Below are 14,988 nucleotides of genomic sequence, written 5' to 3' on the forward strand. Positions count from 1 at the left end.
ATAGCTGTTATTTTGAAACTGGCCACTTTATTCCATCTGTTCCTTTAAAAGCAGTTTACTAAAATAATCGATAAATTCAGAATGATCATATTTTGCCTGTCTCTGGTATTTTGCTCATCGACTGTGACTGGGGGAAGGGGGAAATCTTAATGCAAACAAACAGATCTCGACTCTTTAACTTTCCTCGTGATATAAACATTCTCGCTTTTAAAAGCTCTCCTAAACTTTTTTCTTATTCATTTTTTTTCGCAACAAAGTGGGGTCTCTTAGGGTTTTAGCGTCAGTTTTGCGTCAGTTTGTGTTGCTTTCGGATTTATTTTGCTCACTTTTCTTGAACTTCTCTCTTTTGGAAAGCCTTGACTCAAATTATCATGGCGAGAAAGTGTTATTTATGAAAGGATGAATATACTCGCATGATAAAAAAAAATTAGGAGATCAAAAAGGAAGAAAAAAGCCGTAGAAAGTGCATAGTTTGTTCACAAACCATGCTGAAAGAAAGAAATCGCAGCAAACATTCTTTGCTAGTAAATCATGCAATATAGGACTTAATGCTTCTCTGTGCTTCGAGACTTTCGACACTCAGTCCACATTTTAAATTTCGTTTTTTTTTCTTGTAAAAAGTCTTTGTTGTTTTGTTGTTTTAATTTAAAACTATATTAATATGTTTTGTCAATTAAAACTTCGGAAAAATTGGAATAGCACTTTCAAAAATTATTTCTTAAAGTTAAGCAAATTTTCTTTTATATATTTTCCTGTAAATTGACTGAAAAACATCATTAACCCTTTCCTTCTCGCTCCCGTGAAAATGACGGGGTGAGATTTTGCCTTCTATTTCTCGCTCCCGTGATATTTCCGGGGTAGAGTGTTCAGTAGTAACGTGCCAATAAGAATAAAACTAATTCCTTTCTTTTGCCCGGAAAACACTTAATTTCTCGTTTTACACACCAGATGTCAGTACCAGGATATATATAAGGTCATTGTAGATAGTTAGTTTATTTTAAACTAGATGACACCACTAATCAAATACGTGTATTTGGGATAGGTGATATGAAAATATCACGGGAACCGTTTTCATGACCGTTTTCTGGAAAATTAACCGATTGTTAAGGGGTTAAAATCTAGTTTTAATGTATATGGCAGATTTTGTAATAATCTAAGATGACACCAAAATTTAAGGTACTAAAACTAATATTTTACTAATATTTTATCACTTGTGATTTTCGTTTCTAAACTTAGGCTTAGTGGCGCAAAAACCCAGTACTGTAGTATAATTTCTTTCGATATTGCTTTATCCCGAGCGAGTATTTTAAACAAAGGCGCCCCATCGCGAAAAGATTACAAGGCGTAATGACGCTCTTATATCTAAAAGGAACATTTAAAAATAAAATAAACTATTAATTCTAATTATCAAACTAATAAAAAATTACTATTATAATGATTGTACGAAATCATGTACTATCCCTGTATTTATACCGCGTATCTGAATCATAATAAACAAAACTGAAATTATTCATAAGGGAAATGCAGTTTTACTTGAGTTAAATTTTTTTGAAACTGTGGCCTTTATCATAATTATCGAAACTGGTTTTCTATCTCTTTTTAAGCTTATGTTTTCAATATGTATGTGTTTATGTGTGTTTTTAATGTCTAAGATATGAAGCTGAGATTATAACTAACAAATATTTCATCGGTTAGCAAATATTTCGATTCTTACTTACTCGTTAAGAGGTAGGCTCTGACTTCACAGATATGAAGAGGTTTAGAAGATAAAGATTTTATTTGTATTCCTATAGTATTTCTGTTTTCCGGACTAGGACAGTTGTGAATTTTCCATCCTATGGGAGCTAAAATTTACGAACAAAATGTCAACATAAAAGTTTTGAAAACGAAATTGTATAAAGATTAATGTATGTATATCTAGTTCATACAATTACTATCTCTTTCACTTCCGCAATTGTGTGTTATCCCATTACTCTTCAAAAGGAGAACTTTATAAGCAATTTCTCCTGAAATTGCAAAAAAAAAATTTAAAAAAATCACATAATACAAAAATGTGGTGCACAATTATTATGCTGTTTTTTTTAAACTTATATAAAAGATATCATATATCCAGTCTTGGTATCATATATCCTGACCAGTATTCTGAATCATAAAAGTAAATACAAAATTAAAATAGAATTCAACAAATGACATGCTAGACCAGATTTAAGAATCCGTTGACATTTAAAAAATCATAAACAGGAAGAGAACATGTATGAATTTCTTCCCATATAAGTTCCCAGTCCAAAGTAGAGCCGTGACGGCTCAGGGGATAGAGAGTTCGCCTTCCAATGAGGTGAATCGGGTTCGAATCCCAGCGATGGCTGGTCGATACGAATTAGCATCTGGCTTGCACCGACCACAGTGCTGACGTGAAATATCCTCAGTGGTAGACGGATCATGGAAGTCCCTTTGCTGTCAGGCTAACTGTGGGAGGTTTTACTCTCCGTGTAACGCAAACGCGGGTTAGTTCCCTCGAAAAGTCCTCCACGAAGGCAAATTTATCCCAATACTTGATCCAGAAGTTCCCTTACCTTCTGGTTTGGGTTTAAAATTACAAGGCTACGGAGTTGAACGTTAGAAGTCGTAAATCCAAAAACTGGATCTGCTGTTCAACGACGGTTATAAAATATAAAAACAGTCCAAAGTGTGTTCAGGTAAAGCATGGTGTTGGTGGCACTGGGAGCAAAGTGGCTATGTTTTTATACCCTCAGAAAAAAATTAACTCCTTAAGTGGTCGCTGGCGAGGCGCGAGATGGTGGTTCAGATTTTCCTATTATAAGAAAGGGTCAAGGCTAGACCTGGTCTACATCCTCGATACCAGTGGTGAGTAAAACGCATCAACCAATTCTTCTTAATTTGAGATTGTTTCTTTACAAATGTGGTGTATTTTATGCTAGCAATCAAACCTCTAAGAGTATAAAAATGACAAAACATTCAAAGATTTTTTAAAAAGCTTTGGAAAATATGAAGTGCAACGATATTTTAAAAAAATTTTCTTCAAAAGGAAAAAAAAAATTGCTTCCGTTTTCATATTAAAATCATGCTGCCGATTTGTAATTTCAAAACCACTAATTATTAACTTCAGTCACTCACCCCCCCCCTTAGTAATAGTAAATAACAAGTTTTATTAAATAACTAGGGTCCTAGCTCTATATTTATCACTTAACTAGATGTTATAATGAAAATAAAGTTAGTTTTAAAGAAAGAAGAATTCAATTACTTTCAGTTTTAGTTGGACAGGGTCACTGCTTTCCATTAAATATAAAAGAAATATGATAAATGGTTTTAGAAAGGGAAAAAATGTTAACAAAATATAAAACTAGTGCTAGATTTTTCTAAAAATTAAAGGGTCACCAAGAGTACTATTGTAATATACAGAAGTACCTTTGTCAGCGCTGATGCAAAAAATGAAAAAAAAAATTCAAAACTATTCAATTTTTTCCATCTTGTTCTTTGATGCTATATTGATGAAATTACGAAACGATTGTATTGAGTACTATAACGAAATGATTGCCTGTCTCATGAACTTGTTCATTCATGCTTATTGCGTTGTGTTTTAAGCGGAAGATGAATTTAATGTTTTTTTTTTCATTCCTTACATTAGCACTGACGAAGTTTCATCTATATAATACTGAAACAATTGTTTGTATCATAAACTTGTTTTTTCATTCTTTCTACTTTCTTTATTTTAAAACTGACTAAGTGCTTCTCTATAATACAGAAGCAATCATCTGTATCAAGAACTTTCTCAATCATGTATTATGTTATGTTTTATGAGTAGAAGATGTGCCATGGAAGAAAATGAAGCAGGATGAAAGCTTTCTATTCTCTTTGTTTCAAAACTAAATGTTCCTATACAGGGTGGTCCCGAATTCATGGTACAAACTTTAATGGTAGGTACAGGACATTGTAACAATGATTTATTGTACAGGAATGTATAGTCGCAAGTGACGTGGCGAGGCGTAAACAGGGGAAATAAAAGGAAAGAGAAATGGAGTGATCGGTTGGTATCATTGCCGGTAGAGGGCAGTAGATGTCTAGCCGCCGTTGAAAATGATGCATCGGAGCAGGGAAAGCGCCATTCACAATTGTGCTGCCGTAGACGATGGGTGACTTTACGTATGCAGAAAAAGCAGACATGCATTACATGCACGGCCGTGCAAATGGTAACGGCAGAGCTGCGTTACGAATGTATTGCGCTGAGTATCCTGATCGACGAATGCCGGATCATAGAATTTTTCAATGGTTACATCGTCAACTTTGTGAAACAGGTGCGTTCGACGTCAACAGACATGACGCTGGTCGATTAAGAGCTGTCCGCACTCCAAGGCTGGAAGAAAGCATCTTGAACATTGCGGCTGATAGACCCGAGTCAAGCACAAGAACTGTTGCGCGTGACGTAGGTGTGAGTCATCAGACTGTATGCAGAGTGTTAAACGAAAATCGCTTACACCTCTTCCATTTTCAGAAAGTACAAGCATTGAATCCGGCAGATTATCCTCTCCGCGTGAACTTCTGCCTGTGGGTGATGCAACAATGTGCGTTGCAGCCGGATTTCGTAGGTGATGTGCTATTTACAGATGAAGCGACATTTACAACCGAGGGTGTCTTTAATGCGCACAATTCCCATGTGTGGGCAACCGATAATCCACATGCAACGCGTCCACATGCGTTTCAACAACGTTTCTGTATTAATGTGTGGGCTGGTATTGTGAACGACTTTTTGATTGGCCCATACTGACTACCCACGCGACTCAGTGGCGGAAGCTATCTTATTTTTCTGAAAGAAGTGTTACCACAACTGCTGCATGATGTTCCGATCGCCATTCGTAACCGCATGTGGTTTCAGCACGATGGGGCGCCAGTACACTTCAGCATTGATGTACGGAATTACCTGAATGCCACGTTTAGTGCTCGATGGATTGGGCGTGGTGGACCAATCCCTTGGCCACCCCGATCTCCCGATTTATAGAGCCTCGATTACTTTTTATGTGGACATCTAAAGCATCTTGTTTATGAGACTCCAGTTGACTCAGATGAGGATCTCGTCTCTCGCATATCTGTAGCTGCTGCAGGTGTGTGTGAAATACCAGGCATCTTTCAACGTGTACGCCAATCGCTCCACCGACCCTGTCAAGCATGTATCGCTTCTGGTGGACGCAATTTTGAACACTTACTGTAAACATGACACTTGTCAACAACGCTTTCAATAAAATCTTTGTTTTTCCTTTCGGCCGTTATTTCTCCTGTTTACGCCTCACCGCGTCATTTGCGACTATACATTCCTATACAATAAATCATTGTTACAATGTCCTGTACCTACCATTGAAGTTTGTACCATGAATTCGGGACCACCCTGTATAATACTGAAACAATCAAGAATTAGTTCTTTCCTCCATATTATGTAATGTTTTAAGCCGAAGATGTAACGTAGCAGAAAATGAAGCAGAATGAAATGCTTCCTACATTTTTTTTTATCTTGAAAGTGTTTAAGTTCTTCTATATAATACCGATGAATTGTTTGTATCAGGAACTTGTCCATTCATACTTATTATGTCTTTTTTAATTTGGCTGTGAAACCTATTTATTTTTGCATCAATGATCGAATAATAAACTCACCTTGTGGCATGAAAATCATGATTCGAATCAATTCTCCAGGTTCCTGAAACATTCCCATCCAATAGCTGTCCCGACCAGGAGTTGTAGATGAACACGTAGTTTGATCGCCATCACTTGCGAGAAGAGCTTCATTTTCTTCTTTCGGTTCTTCCGTACTGGATTGGTTAGTGATTGACATCTCTGCTGGAAAATCTAAATTTCATGAAATATTACTTCAGTTAATATTAAAAGGCTGTAGTAATGAAAACTTAGAAGTAACCCTTAGTTAAATACTTTTAGGGAGGAGAAAATAAAAATATAAATGTGTCATATCTCTGATGCAATAGCTTTAGGTATGATTAAATTTTTTTGTAATTGGATTATTGTTTAATCATAATTATTTAATTATTCGACTTTTTTTCTCATTTATTTTTCACTCTTATTGGTACAGTATAAGTTCCTATTTTCATAAAATATTAAGTTATTGTGAAACAAAAAGTATTTAGTATTTCATCCAACCCATTATCACGTTTGGAGAGAACTTTATCAGTTATATAGACTTAAGTCTGCAGCCTAACTGAAGCACAAACAGTATTTTAAAAAAATTATTTCAAAAATTAAAATTTTAAAAATTAAAATTTTAAAAAAAAGCATCTTGAATGTTGTTTTAGTAAAGCTCTTAAAAGTTATGTATTTTTTCTTCAGAAAATGTGTTGTAAGATCATCATCTTTGTTATTCATTTGAAGTATATACAGATATATAAGTTTGTGTTCTAACTTCTAAGCTAATAAAAATTCGCAGTGACCATTCCAGTAGACTACAGTTTGATATATGTTGTCCTCGTACCTGCTATAGAAGTTGCCACATAAACAGCTCTTACTATTGAAATTATTACATATAACATCTCCCATAGCATGATATCAAATCAACAATGTTTTCGCTGAGCAAGGTTTCTTATTCATTGTTTGAGATTTAAAAAAAATAATTTCTTTATTTAACGTTATATCTGTCGTTTGATTTAGAATCAGCATACTTCCGATTCAATTCAGCATACTTTCGATTTTCGATTGGTTGGTTGGTTCTAATACCACTTGCCACACTGGCAAGCCTGCTTGGTGAAACCGAGCAAATTTAAGGCAGAGTGTGCAATTCTTGTTTTTTAGTGGCGCCATCTAGGCCAAGAATTCGACTTTTGCCACATCATGCGTCACACCTGTTTATAAGACGGACCCATTCATACTTCCATTCATTCATCCACAGATCGTAATTTTGATCTGAATCAGAGAATGATCAATCGCCAATCCAGTACCCCCAGAGGTTCTGATTTGTTATGGGAACATGGAGGACTTTGCGACTCGACAGAATTTTAACGTGCATCAGTCACCAACTACACGGGGAGTCTTCGGCCGGCAGGGTTCGAACCCACGAACTCTCGGACATTTAAAATCTTCATAATAATAATAAATTTAAACCTCATTGCTTGATCGATTTCAACTTTCAACAGAGTAGTATGAAAGACATAAACAAGTTCGTAAAATTAAAAAAAAAAATTTAAATTTATGACTTTTATTGACTAAAAAGCAGTTTTGAGTTTTGCTTGAGACAATGACATATTACCGCACACAGGCGTGTCGCCAATCCAGTCTCCATCGTCCTCGCATCTTCGAAAGAAGTTACCACCTATATAACTGGTAGTTTCGCAATAATAGTAGATAACATCTCCAACAACGTAATATTCTTGTATGGGGCCATAACCTCCCCCTGCAGGGAAGTCTGGGGGGTTGCATTCTGGTGCTGAAAGTAAGAAGTCAGTAATAAGTTTATTAAAAAATCATTCTCATTTCTAACTTATTTTAAAACATTTTCTTAGAATCACTCAATTGTTGCAATCGATTATTTGAAGCTTAAACTCTTTTTCGTAGAAATCTCTAAAATAATTATCCCGTATTCTATTTCATTTCGCTCAGATACCCTTGACATGGAAGTTTCGTCCCCGGGGGCAGTTGGCTTTGTAGATATGAGCCTTTGTTTTTGAAAGCGGAATAAGTTAATTTCTGTAAATATCGTGCTAAATTAGAGTTACTATTTCAACGAATTTTAAAAATATTGGCAAAGGTTAATCAATTTGGGTGATTTCTTAGCAGTATAATTTGAAAAAACTCGGAAATGATATAATGATTCTTATAATTGCAAAAAATGAACGATATTTTTCTCTTAGTCAATAGGACTTAGTCCACTTTTAATAACAAGATGTTAGAAGAAGCAAGAGTTTAAAATAATTAATAATTAACTTTCATAACAACGACAATTAATTTTATTCATTTCAAAAGAGAATATAAATAAGCAAGGATAAAAGGCAAATACTTCGTCAAGATAATAAACTTTAAAAAAACATTTTTTTCAAAATTTATTTCTCCTTTCCATAGTAAAGTATTTATGGAAAATAGATGATATGTAAAGCAGCAAACTCATCATATAGCTGCAATTTTCTTTTGTTATGGAGCAGGAAGTTTTATACAATTTAAGAGTAGAAATCTAACTGAGATCTTTGGATCTTCCTTGCTTTCTGAATAAAAACAATACTTTAAAGGAGTATTTTCACCTATACTTGTTATGTAAAAAAATTATGTGGTTCATGTCCTCTAAACCTCATCAAGAAAACTTTCATACATTTTATAATTTTTTGAGCAGACAAATTTTTTTACTGTAAGCAATTCCGGATCAAATTAGGGGGAAAAGTACAGGCACTATGAGTGCAGCATTTGTAAAATCCACTTTTACCGTAAAATTTTATACCCTAATTTTTAGAGTAAAATTTACTTAAATACTGTGTAATTTTTACGGTAAATAATACTGTAAAAATTACCTTAACCTCAACCACATCAAGGCAAATAAATATATTTTGCTTTCTTCCGACGCACATGTCACTGTATGCTATAATATGGTTTTAACATATAACTATCTGAAATAATCTTGAGTTGTAGCATTCTGAATTTACTTCAGATAACAAAACATGCAACTTCTCTCGCACCTCTAAATGCTACAGTTTTCTCCCACACTTACATATGAATTTTGCTGTCATGAATGTACAGAGCTAAAAAAATAATAAACTGACCACTCTAAATAACTTTTAATCTAAAGATCGGATCTTCACGTTCTAGGACTCAATCTTAATTGCTCGAAGGGTTTATCTGAAATAAGTTAATTAACAAATGCAGACGATATTTTAAGTTACGAAAACGGACGCACAAAAAAATCGTACTTTCTCTGAAGAAACATACCATTTTTCTGACTGATTCTGATTTTTGACCCCCAAAATATAGTGGGTAGCAGCAATCTTGAAAAATATGATCGTCATAGTTTGGTCGAGAGAGCGATTCAGTGTTTGGACCCTTTAATGCTAATTTTATTTTTTGTGTATTTTTCTATTTCCTAAAGACTTTTTCAGCGAATTAAAAAATTTTGCACACAATTATAAACTTAGTTTGTCCAAAAATAGTCCAAACAAAAAAAAAATTTTTACACTTATTATTTTTCCTAATAGTCGAAAAATATTGAACTGTAAAGCATTCAGTTTTTGAGATATTATTAAAAAATACAATATCACAAGGCAAAACACAGAATTTTTGCGAAATTGGTAGAATAATTCCTGATAAATCGAATTTTAAATATACGACTTTCTTGAAATTTGATCTATTGATTGATCTCTATCTTCATTACTAAACTTTGAATCGCTCTCCTGATTTAACTATGCGCACCATCTTTCCCAGATTGCGAATTTCCCAAATATTTTTGGGGTGAAAATTCAGAATCCATCGAGAAAAAGGCATGTTTATTTAGAGAAAGTATATTTTTGTGTCTGATTTCGTAACTTAAAATATCATCTGAATCTTGTTAATTACCAAATTTGTTGTTACCTCCTCAAACCATTAAGGTTGAGTCCTGGAATGTGAAAATCCGAACGTAAGGCCAAAAGTTATTCAGGGTGATCCGTCTATTTTTTGAGCACCGTTTATATTCCACTTATATGCAACAGAAACTGATGTTTTTGGGTATGGAAGGTCCCATTAAATGTCTAAGAGAAAAATGAATTTCCTGGGTTCATTGATGCTAATTTTTGACATTTTTCTAGCAAATTCTACATTACTTAAATGGATGATGCATGCTTGCATTATACTGTTCATTTCAACAGGACCTCAGGTAGCTTTAATTTTCATATTTAACAAATCACATATATGAAACACGTGTTTATATAGGTGATGAAAGATTAAATTAAAACTTATCTTAAAAATTTTCCTATATGCTTGCTCGCCGAGAAATATATTATTTTATTCGCACTTTCGACTTACAAGTTTTACACTTTATTTCAATTCCATTCAGAATCCAAGAATTTTCAGTCTGGATTATGAGAACGCGCTTAATGGTTTTCGTAATGTGGAAAACTTTGACCTTTTTACGCCACCACTGCGTCTTCATCACTCTTTCTGCAAGATATTTTCATTTTTCCTCTTGCGTCTTTTCCTATTACCTTAGCATTAAAAGCACTACGCAGTTTTTTTAAAGATATATTAAATGTTATTATACGAACTTTTTCTATAGTACTACGTACTATTTCTATAGTACTTTATTTTTCCGAATTAAAAAGTATGTATAACTACAATTTTCGGGTGAAATCTTGACATTTCTACTTCGTTTTACTCGCGTGTGATGAGTGATGTAGAAAAAAATTTATTTTGTTCCAAAAAAAATTTAAAAAATGCCTAGTTTTCCCTTATAATACGATTCTTGAATATTTTCTTACTTTTGTACTCTTTCTTTTTGAATTTCTTTGCAGGAATTATATGCTCAGTTTTTGCATATTTTTCTCTTCGATTTCTGTTAACTTTCCGAGTATTCAGATTAGTGTTCACTTAATGAGATCGAAAACAAGTAACATCATATTCGCCAAATGTTTAGTAGTTAAGACACTTGGCGAATATTTTGCAAAGCGGTAAACATTCGGAAATTGCCTTGGATTAAAGTTCATTAGAAAATACCAATTTAAGTCTTGAAGTATTTGTAAAATATTTTAATAAAAAATTTGTTCTGTCTAGAACATGCTAAGTTCAGAGAATATCTCGGTAATATAAGATAGGAAACTTTGTAACTTTTTATAATTTTTCGCAATGCTGAAATTATTTTCTATTAAGAAGTGTGCATCGATTTATTAGAAAATACCCAAATACGTCAGGAAATATTTATAAAATAGCTTAAAGAAAAAGAATATATAAGAAGAATATATTTCTTCAATAAAACAGGTCCCTTAGCGAATTTTTTGTTATTTAATAAAGTACGAAAAGCATTTGAAGCTTGTTTTTTATTTTAAAAAAAGAGCATCAGTTAGTGTGAAAATACTCTATTTACAGAAAATTTTACAGAAAGTCTTACCGAAAAGCTTGTTTTGTTCACAATACGTTGAATTCAGAGAATATTTCGCTAACATAATGAAGGACACCTTGAGATTTTTTCAACTTTTTTTGCAATGTAAGAATCATTTGAAAATCATTACATATATATTAAAAACTAGAAACCAATTAGTTAGTATATATTGCTATATGTCATAAAATAATTATGGATAAATTTAAATGAAAGCTTTATAATTGGGGAACATGATAAGTTCAGTGAATATATCTTTAACATAAAGCAGCAAAATTTTTTCATTTGCGAATTTTGTAAAGTTTTCTTTAATGCGTTAATTATTTGAAAATTATTTCATATTAAAATGTAAGCTGGACATCGGTGTGTAGAAATATACAGGTATATGATAAGAAACATTTTTTTCCTAATAATCGCGAAAATGACATTCAATTCAACTTGTAATAAATTATTTAGAATATATTTTGCTGTTAAAATAGTTTCTAAATATTTGAAGTATATAATAGTGTTTGTATTTCCTTTAAAACAATATATTATTTTTAATAATAATGCATTTTAAATTGAAATAATTATTGTGTTTTATTAATAATTTTTTCCTTTATAGTAAATAATTAATAGTTTGTTACTTATTTCTTTTAAAGGCTTGAAAATGCATTAGAATATTTTTAAAAAAATTAAAAAGATAAAAAGTGAAAATTTTAAATAATAAATCAATTTACACGTGTAATAAATTCAAAAAACATTCTCACCTACTATAGTCAAAGATGCAATAAATCCAGCGAAACAAATAATTATGCTACTCACCAAATACATAGTTTTTGCCATATTTAAACAATATGTTTTTATTTTGTAAGAAAAAAACTAATAAAGCTTATTTCTAAACTGAAGAAAGCACGTCAACTGCGTGAATGAATTTGCATAAGCGCCATTACTAAAATCTTTTTTTAAATTTTTCATTCTTAAAAAGAAAAAGGTAAGTATTTTTTTTTAAATGAAAAGAAAGGAATGCAGAGTCAGATTTCGTTAGAGAAAATTTTACTTATCAGCAAGGAAGCCACTTGTTCCGTTTCCTTCAGAGACATTCATTATCATGATATTTTGAAATTCATATCTGAGTACCTCTAAATCGTTGGAAAACGCAACCTCGGGAGACCAATAATTAGCGTTGCAAAAACGAAAATGTTTCGTCCATGTTTCGTCTGCAGAAGTGAGATATAAGGTATTCTGAAAAGAACATTGTTATCCATGCAGAATTCATGTTTACAATTTAAAAATTAAATTTTCTTTCTTTTTCTATTTTTATAAAGTAACTTACTAATTGGTTTTAGCATTTGGAATAGAAAAAATTTCTTCTTTTTTAAATTTAGTGATATTTAAATTCTGTCGTATACTTAACTATAAAAATTTATAAGCATCAACAATTACACTAGGAAAAAATATTTTTCTCTGTTGCATGAGATTTCAAATCTGCATTTAGTTTTTCTCTGTAAGCTCCAGTTTTTAATAATATTTTTAGTCCATTTTTGTCGAAATATACAAGTTTAGAAAACATTATATACAACATGAGATAGCATAAATTCCCCTAGAAGTGCGTCGCAGCATTCAGTGATCTCCTGTTATTTATAATGTTTGTAAACTTGTACTTTTCGGCAAAAAATAGAGTAAAAATATTATTAAAAAAATCTGTAGAATTAAGAGCAAGCCTGTTTTCAGATTTCAAATTTCCTCACTCGAATTAGGCAATATCAAGTATTTGCATAAATGTAACAAAAAATTTATTCCCCAGTGTCAATTATATTTTATTTATTTATTTAGTCAAATAAGAGTTCTAAAGGCCATGTTATTCTATAAATGTCACACATAATTGTCTTGTTATTTTATCAAATTTATATCTTAAAGGGCAATATTTAGCAGATATTAAACTTTCTAAATGTTGCTTTTTCTGTTCATGATTACTTATGACTTTTCCAGTTAAAATTAATCGAATTAGTGTAATGATTATTTTTTTTGGTTCGAAAACTTTTACACGAAAATGATTTTTGAAAAAATTATCAACTTCGTGTGCTATATTCTTATTATATATAGTACATAATTAGATTTTAATAGTGGATACATTTTATCCTTGTTCATTTTGAGATACAGAACCTTATAGCCTATTTTTTCTTCTGTCTTGTCTAATTTGTGATGTCCTTCGACTGGCAGAAAAAGTATAATAAGATTGGAATAACTTGTATAAAGATGAAACATACAAGAAAAGCTCCAATTTCCTCTTTCGACTTTTCCGGATGGATTTGGTTACCGATTGGTATTCTTCATTGGAAAAACTAATTTAATGAAATATTACTTCTATAATATTACTTCAACTTTCCTTATTGTAGTGCATCTACCCTCTTACAATCAGCTCTCAAAAAGTACGGTGATCTTAATACAGCTCTCCCGGCTTCTCACAAAACAGCAATGAATCAACTAGTGGTATCCGTTCATCGAATTCTATCGCAGATATCATTCTGGTGAGGGAGTACTGCAGTGCATCTACCACTACAAAAATATAATTCCAATTCACTAGTATATAAGACATGTTAACTAGATTCTATGGTGTGGTACCTTTTCATAGATGAAGGTTGACATAGTCCATAACTTCTCACACCCACTTTATAATGAAAATGCTTTTTTTATTTTATTTTATAACAGTCATTAAACAGCCTGTCCAATTTTTGGGTTTACGACTACTAAAGTTCAACTACGTAGCCTTGTAATTTCAAACCCAATCTAAAAGACAAGTGAACTTCTGGATCAAGTATTGAGAGAAATTTTGCCTTCGTGGAGGACTAACCCGCATTTGCATTACATGGAGAGGAAGACCACGAGAACCTCTCACGGTGAGCCTGACAGCAAGAGGATTCTAACACATGATTCGTCTACCACTGAGGAAATTTCACGCCAGCACTACTGTCGGGGCGAGCCGGATGCGGAATTCGTATCGACCAGCCATTGCCAGGATTCAAACCCGGTTCACATTATTTGAAGGCGAGCGCTCTATCCCCTGAGCCATCGCTGCTCAGAATGCTTTTATGGAAAGAAACAAAATATATGTAAAAAAAATAGTGCGTGGAGTCCCTCCGCGCGGAAGAAGTTAAACTTCGCAACCTGCGACGTTAACTGTAGAAGAATCAGCAGTCGTAGAAGGATCACTAGTTCTATTCAACGACTCTTTTTCCTGCTCCGCTCGCTGCCGTGCTCTGTAATCACGGTAATATTGTGCATTTTTCCCTCGTGGACCTCTTGAACCAGTGGAAGTGCTTGTGGTTGCCTCATCGTCTCGCCATGGAAAATGTATTTGTTTTAATAATGTATGTGAATGCGTCATAATGTAATTTCAGAAGAGAAAACCTAACAATCAATTGATATTCACAAGAGACGTACCTTGACGTAACCTTATATATCCGTCGCATTGTCCGTGGGATCGTTTTCACTCATTTTTTACAATTGTTATCCACTAAATTTTAAAAAAAAATGCTACCCTATTAAATTATATGTGTATCAAAACAAACTAAAAAAATATTTATAGAAAAACAATACTTTTATGACTTTTATTATTTTTATGCTAATGAGAACCAAAACAATATGGAAATGAATGAGGGAAAACTGGATCCTACCACGTGATTTCCCGGCCAATAAAAATTTAGTGTTAAACGCAATCTTGTTGGAAGTCGCATAAGAAGTATAACTTCAATAACCTTAAGATGTATTAACTTCAAGCATAATAGATTGTCGCAAAATGGGTAATATATACCATGCACGTTTTCTTGTTTCCTTGGGTTAAATGCCAATGAACGATAGATAAAGCAAAGAATTCGTGAGTTTTTTTCCAGTCTCAAGAATAGTATGGCATCGTAAAATAGCTGTCATTTCTTTAATTGATGGTCTATATA

At 32.7% G+C, this 14,988-nt stretch overlaps 1 protein-coding gene across 1 annotated transcript in view; it reads right to left on the minus strand.

The window, feature by feature from the left end:
* Positions 1-12,148, minus strand: part of LOC107454011 (uncharacterized) — a 34,130-nt gene extending 21,982 nt beyond the window's left edge. The window contains exons 1-5 of the mRNA XM_016071056.4: positions 11,806-12,148; positions 7,259-7,435; positions 5,662-5,853; positions 1,929-2,006; positions 1,719-1,844 (exon numbers count right to left, since the gene is read on the minus strand). Of these exons, the coding sequence (XP_015926542.2) occupies positions 1,719-1,844; positions 1,929-2,006; positions 5,662-5,853; positions 7,259-7,435; positions 11,806-11,881 (649 nt within the window). The 5' untranslated portion in view covers positions 11,882-12,148. The remainder of the gene's footprint in view (positions 1-1,718; positions 1,845-1,928; positions 2,007-5,661; positions 5,854-7,258; positions 7,436-11,805) is intronic.
* Positions 12,149-14,988: the final 2,840 nt, after the last annotated feature.

The sequence above is a fragment of the Parasteatoda tepidariorum genome, chromosome 1 (assembly GCF_982258835.1).
Source record: "Parasteatoda tepidariorum strain Cologne lab strain chromosome 1, Ptep-v5.0, whole genome shotgun sequence".
Classification (NCBI taxonomy): domain Eukaryota; kingdom Metazoa; phylum Arthropoda; class Arachnida; order Araneae; family Theridiidae; genus Parasteatoda; species Parasteatoda tepidariorum.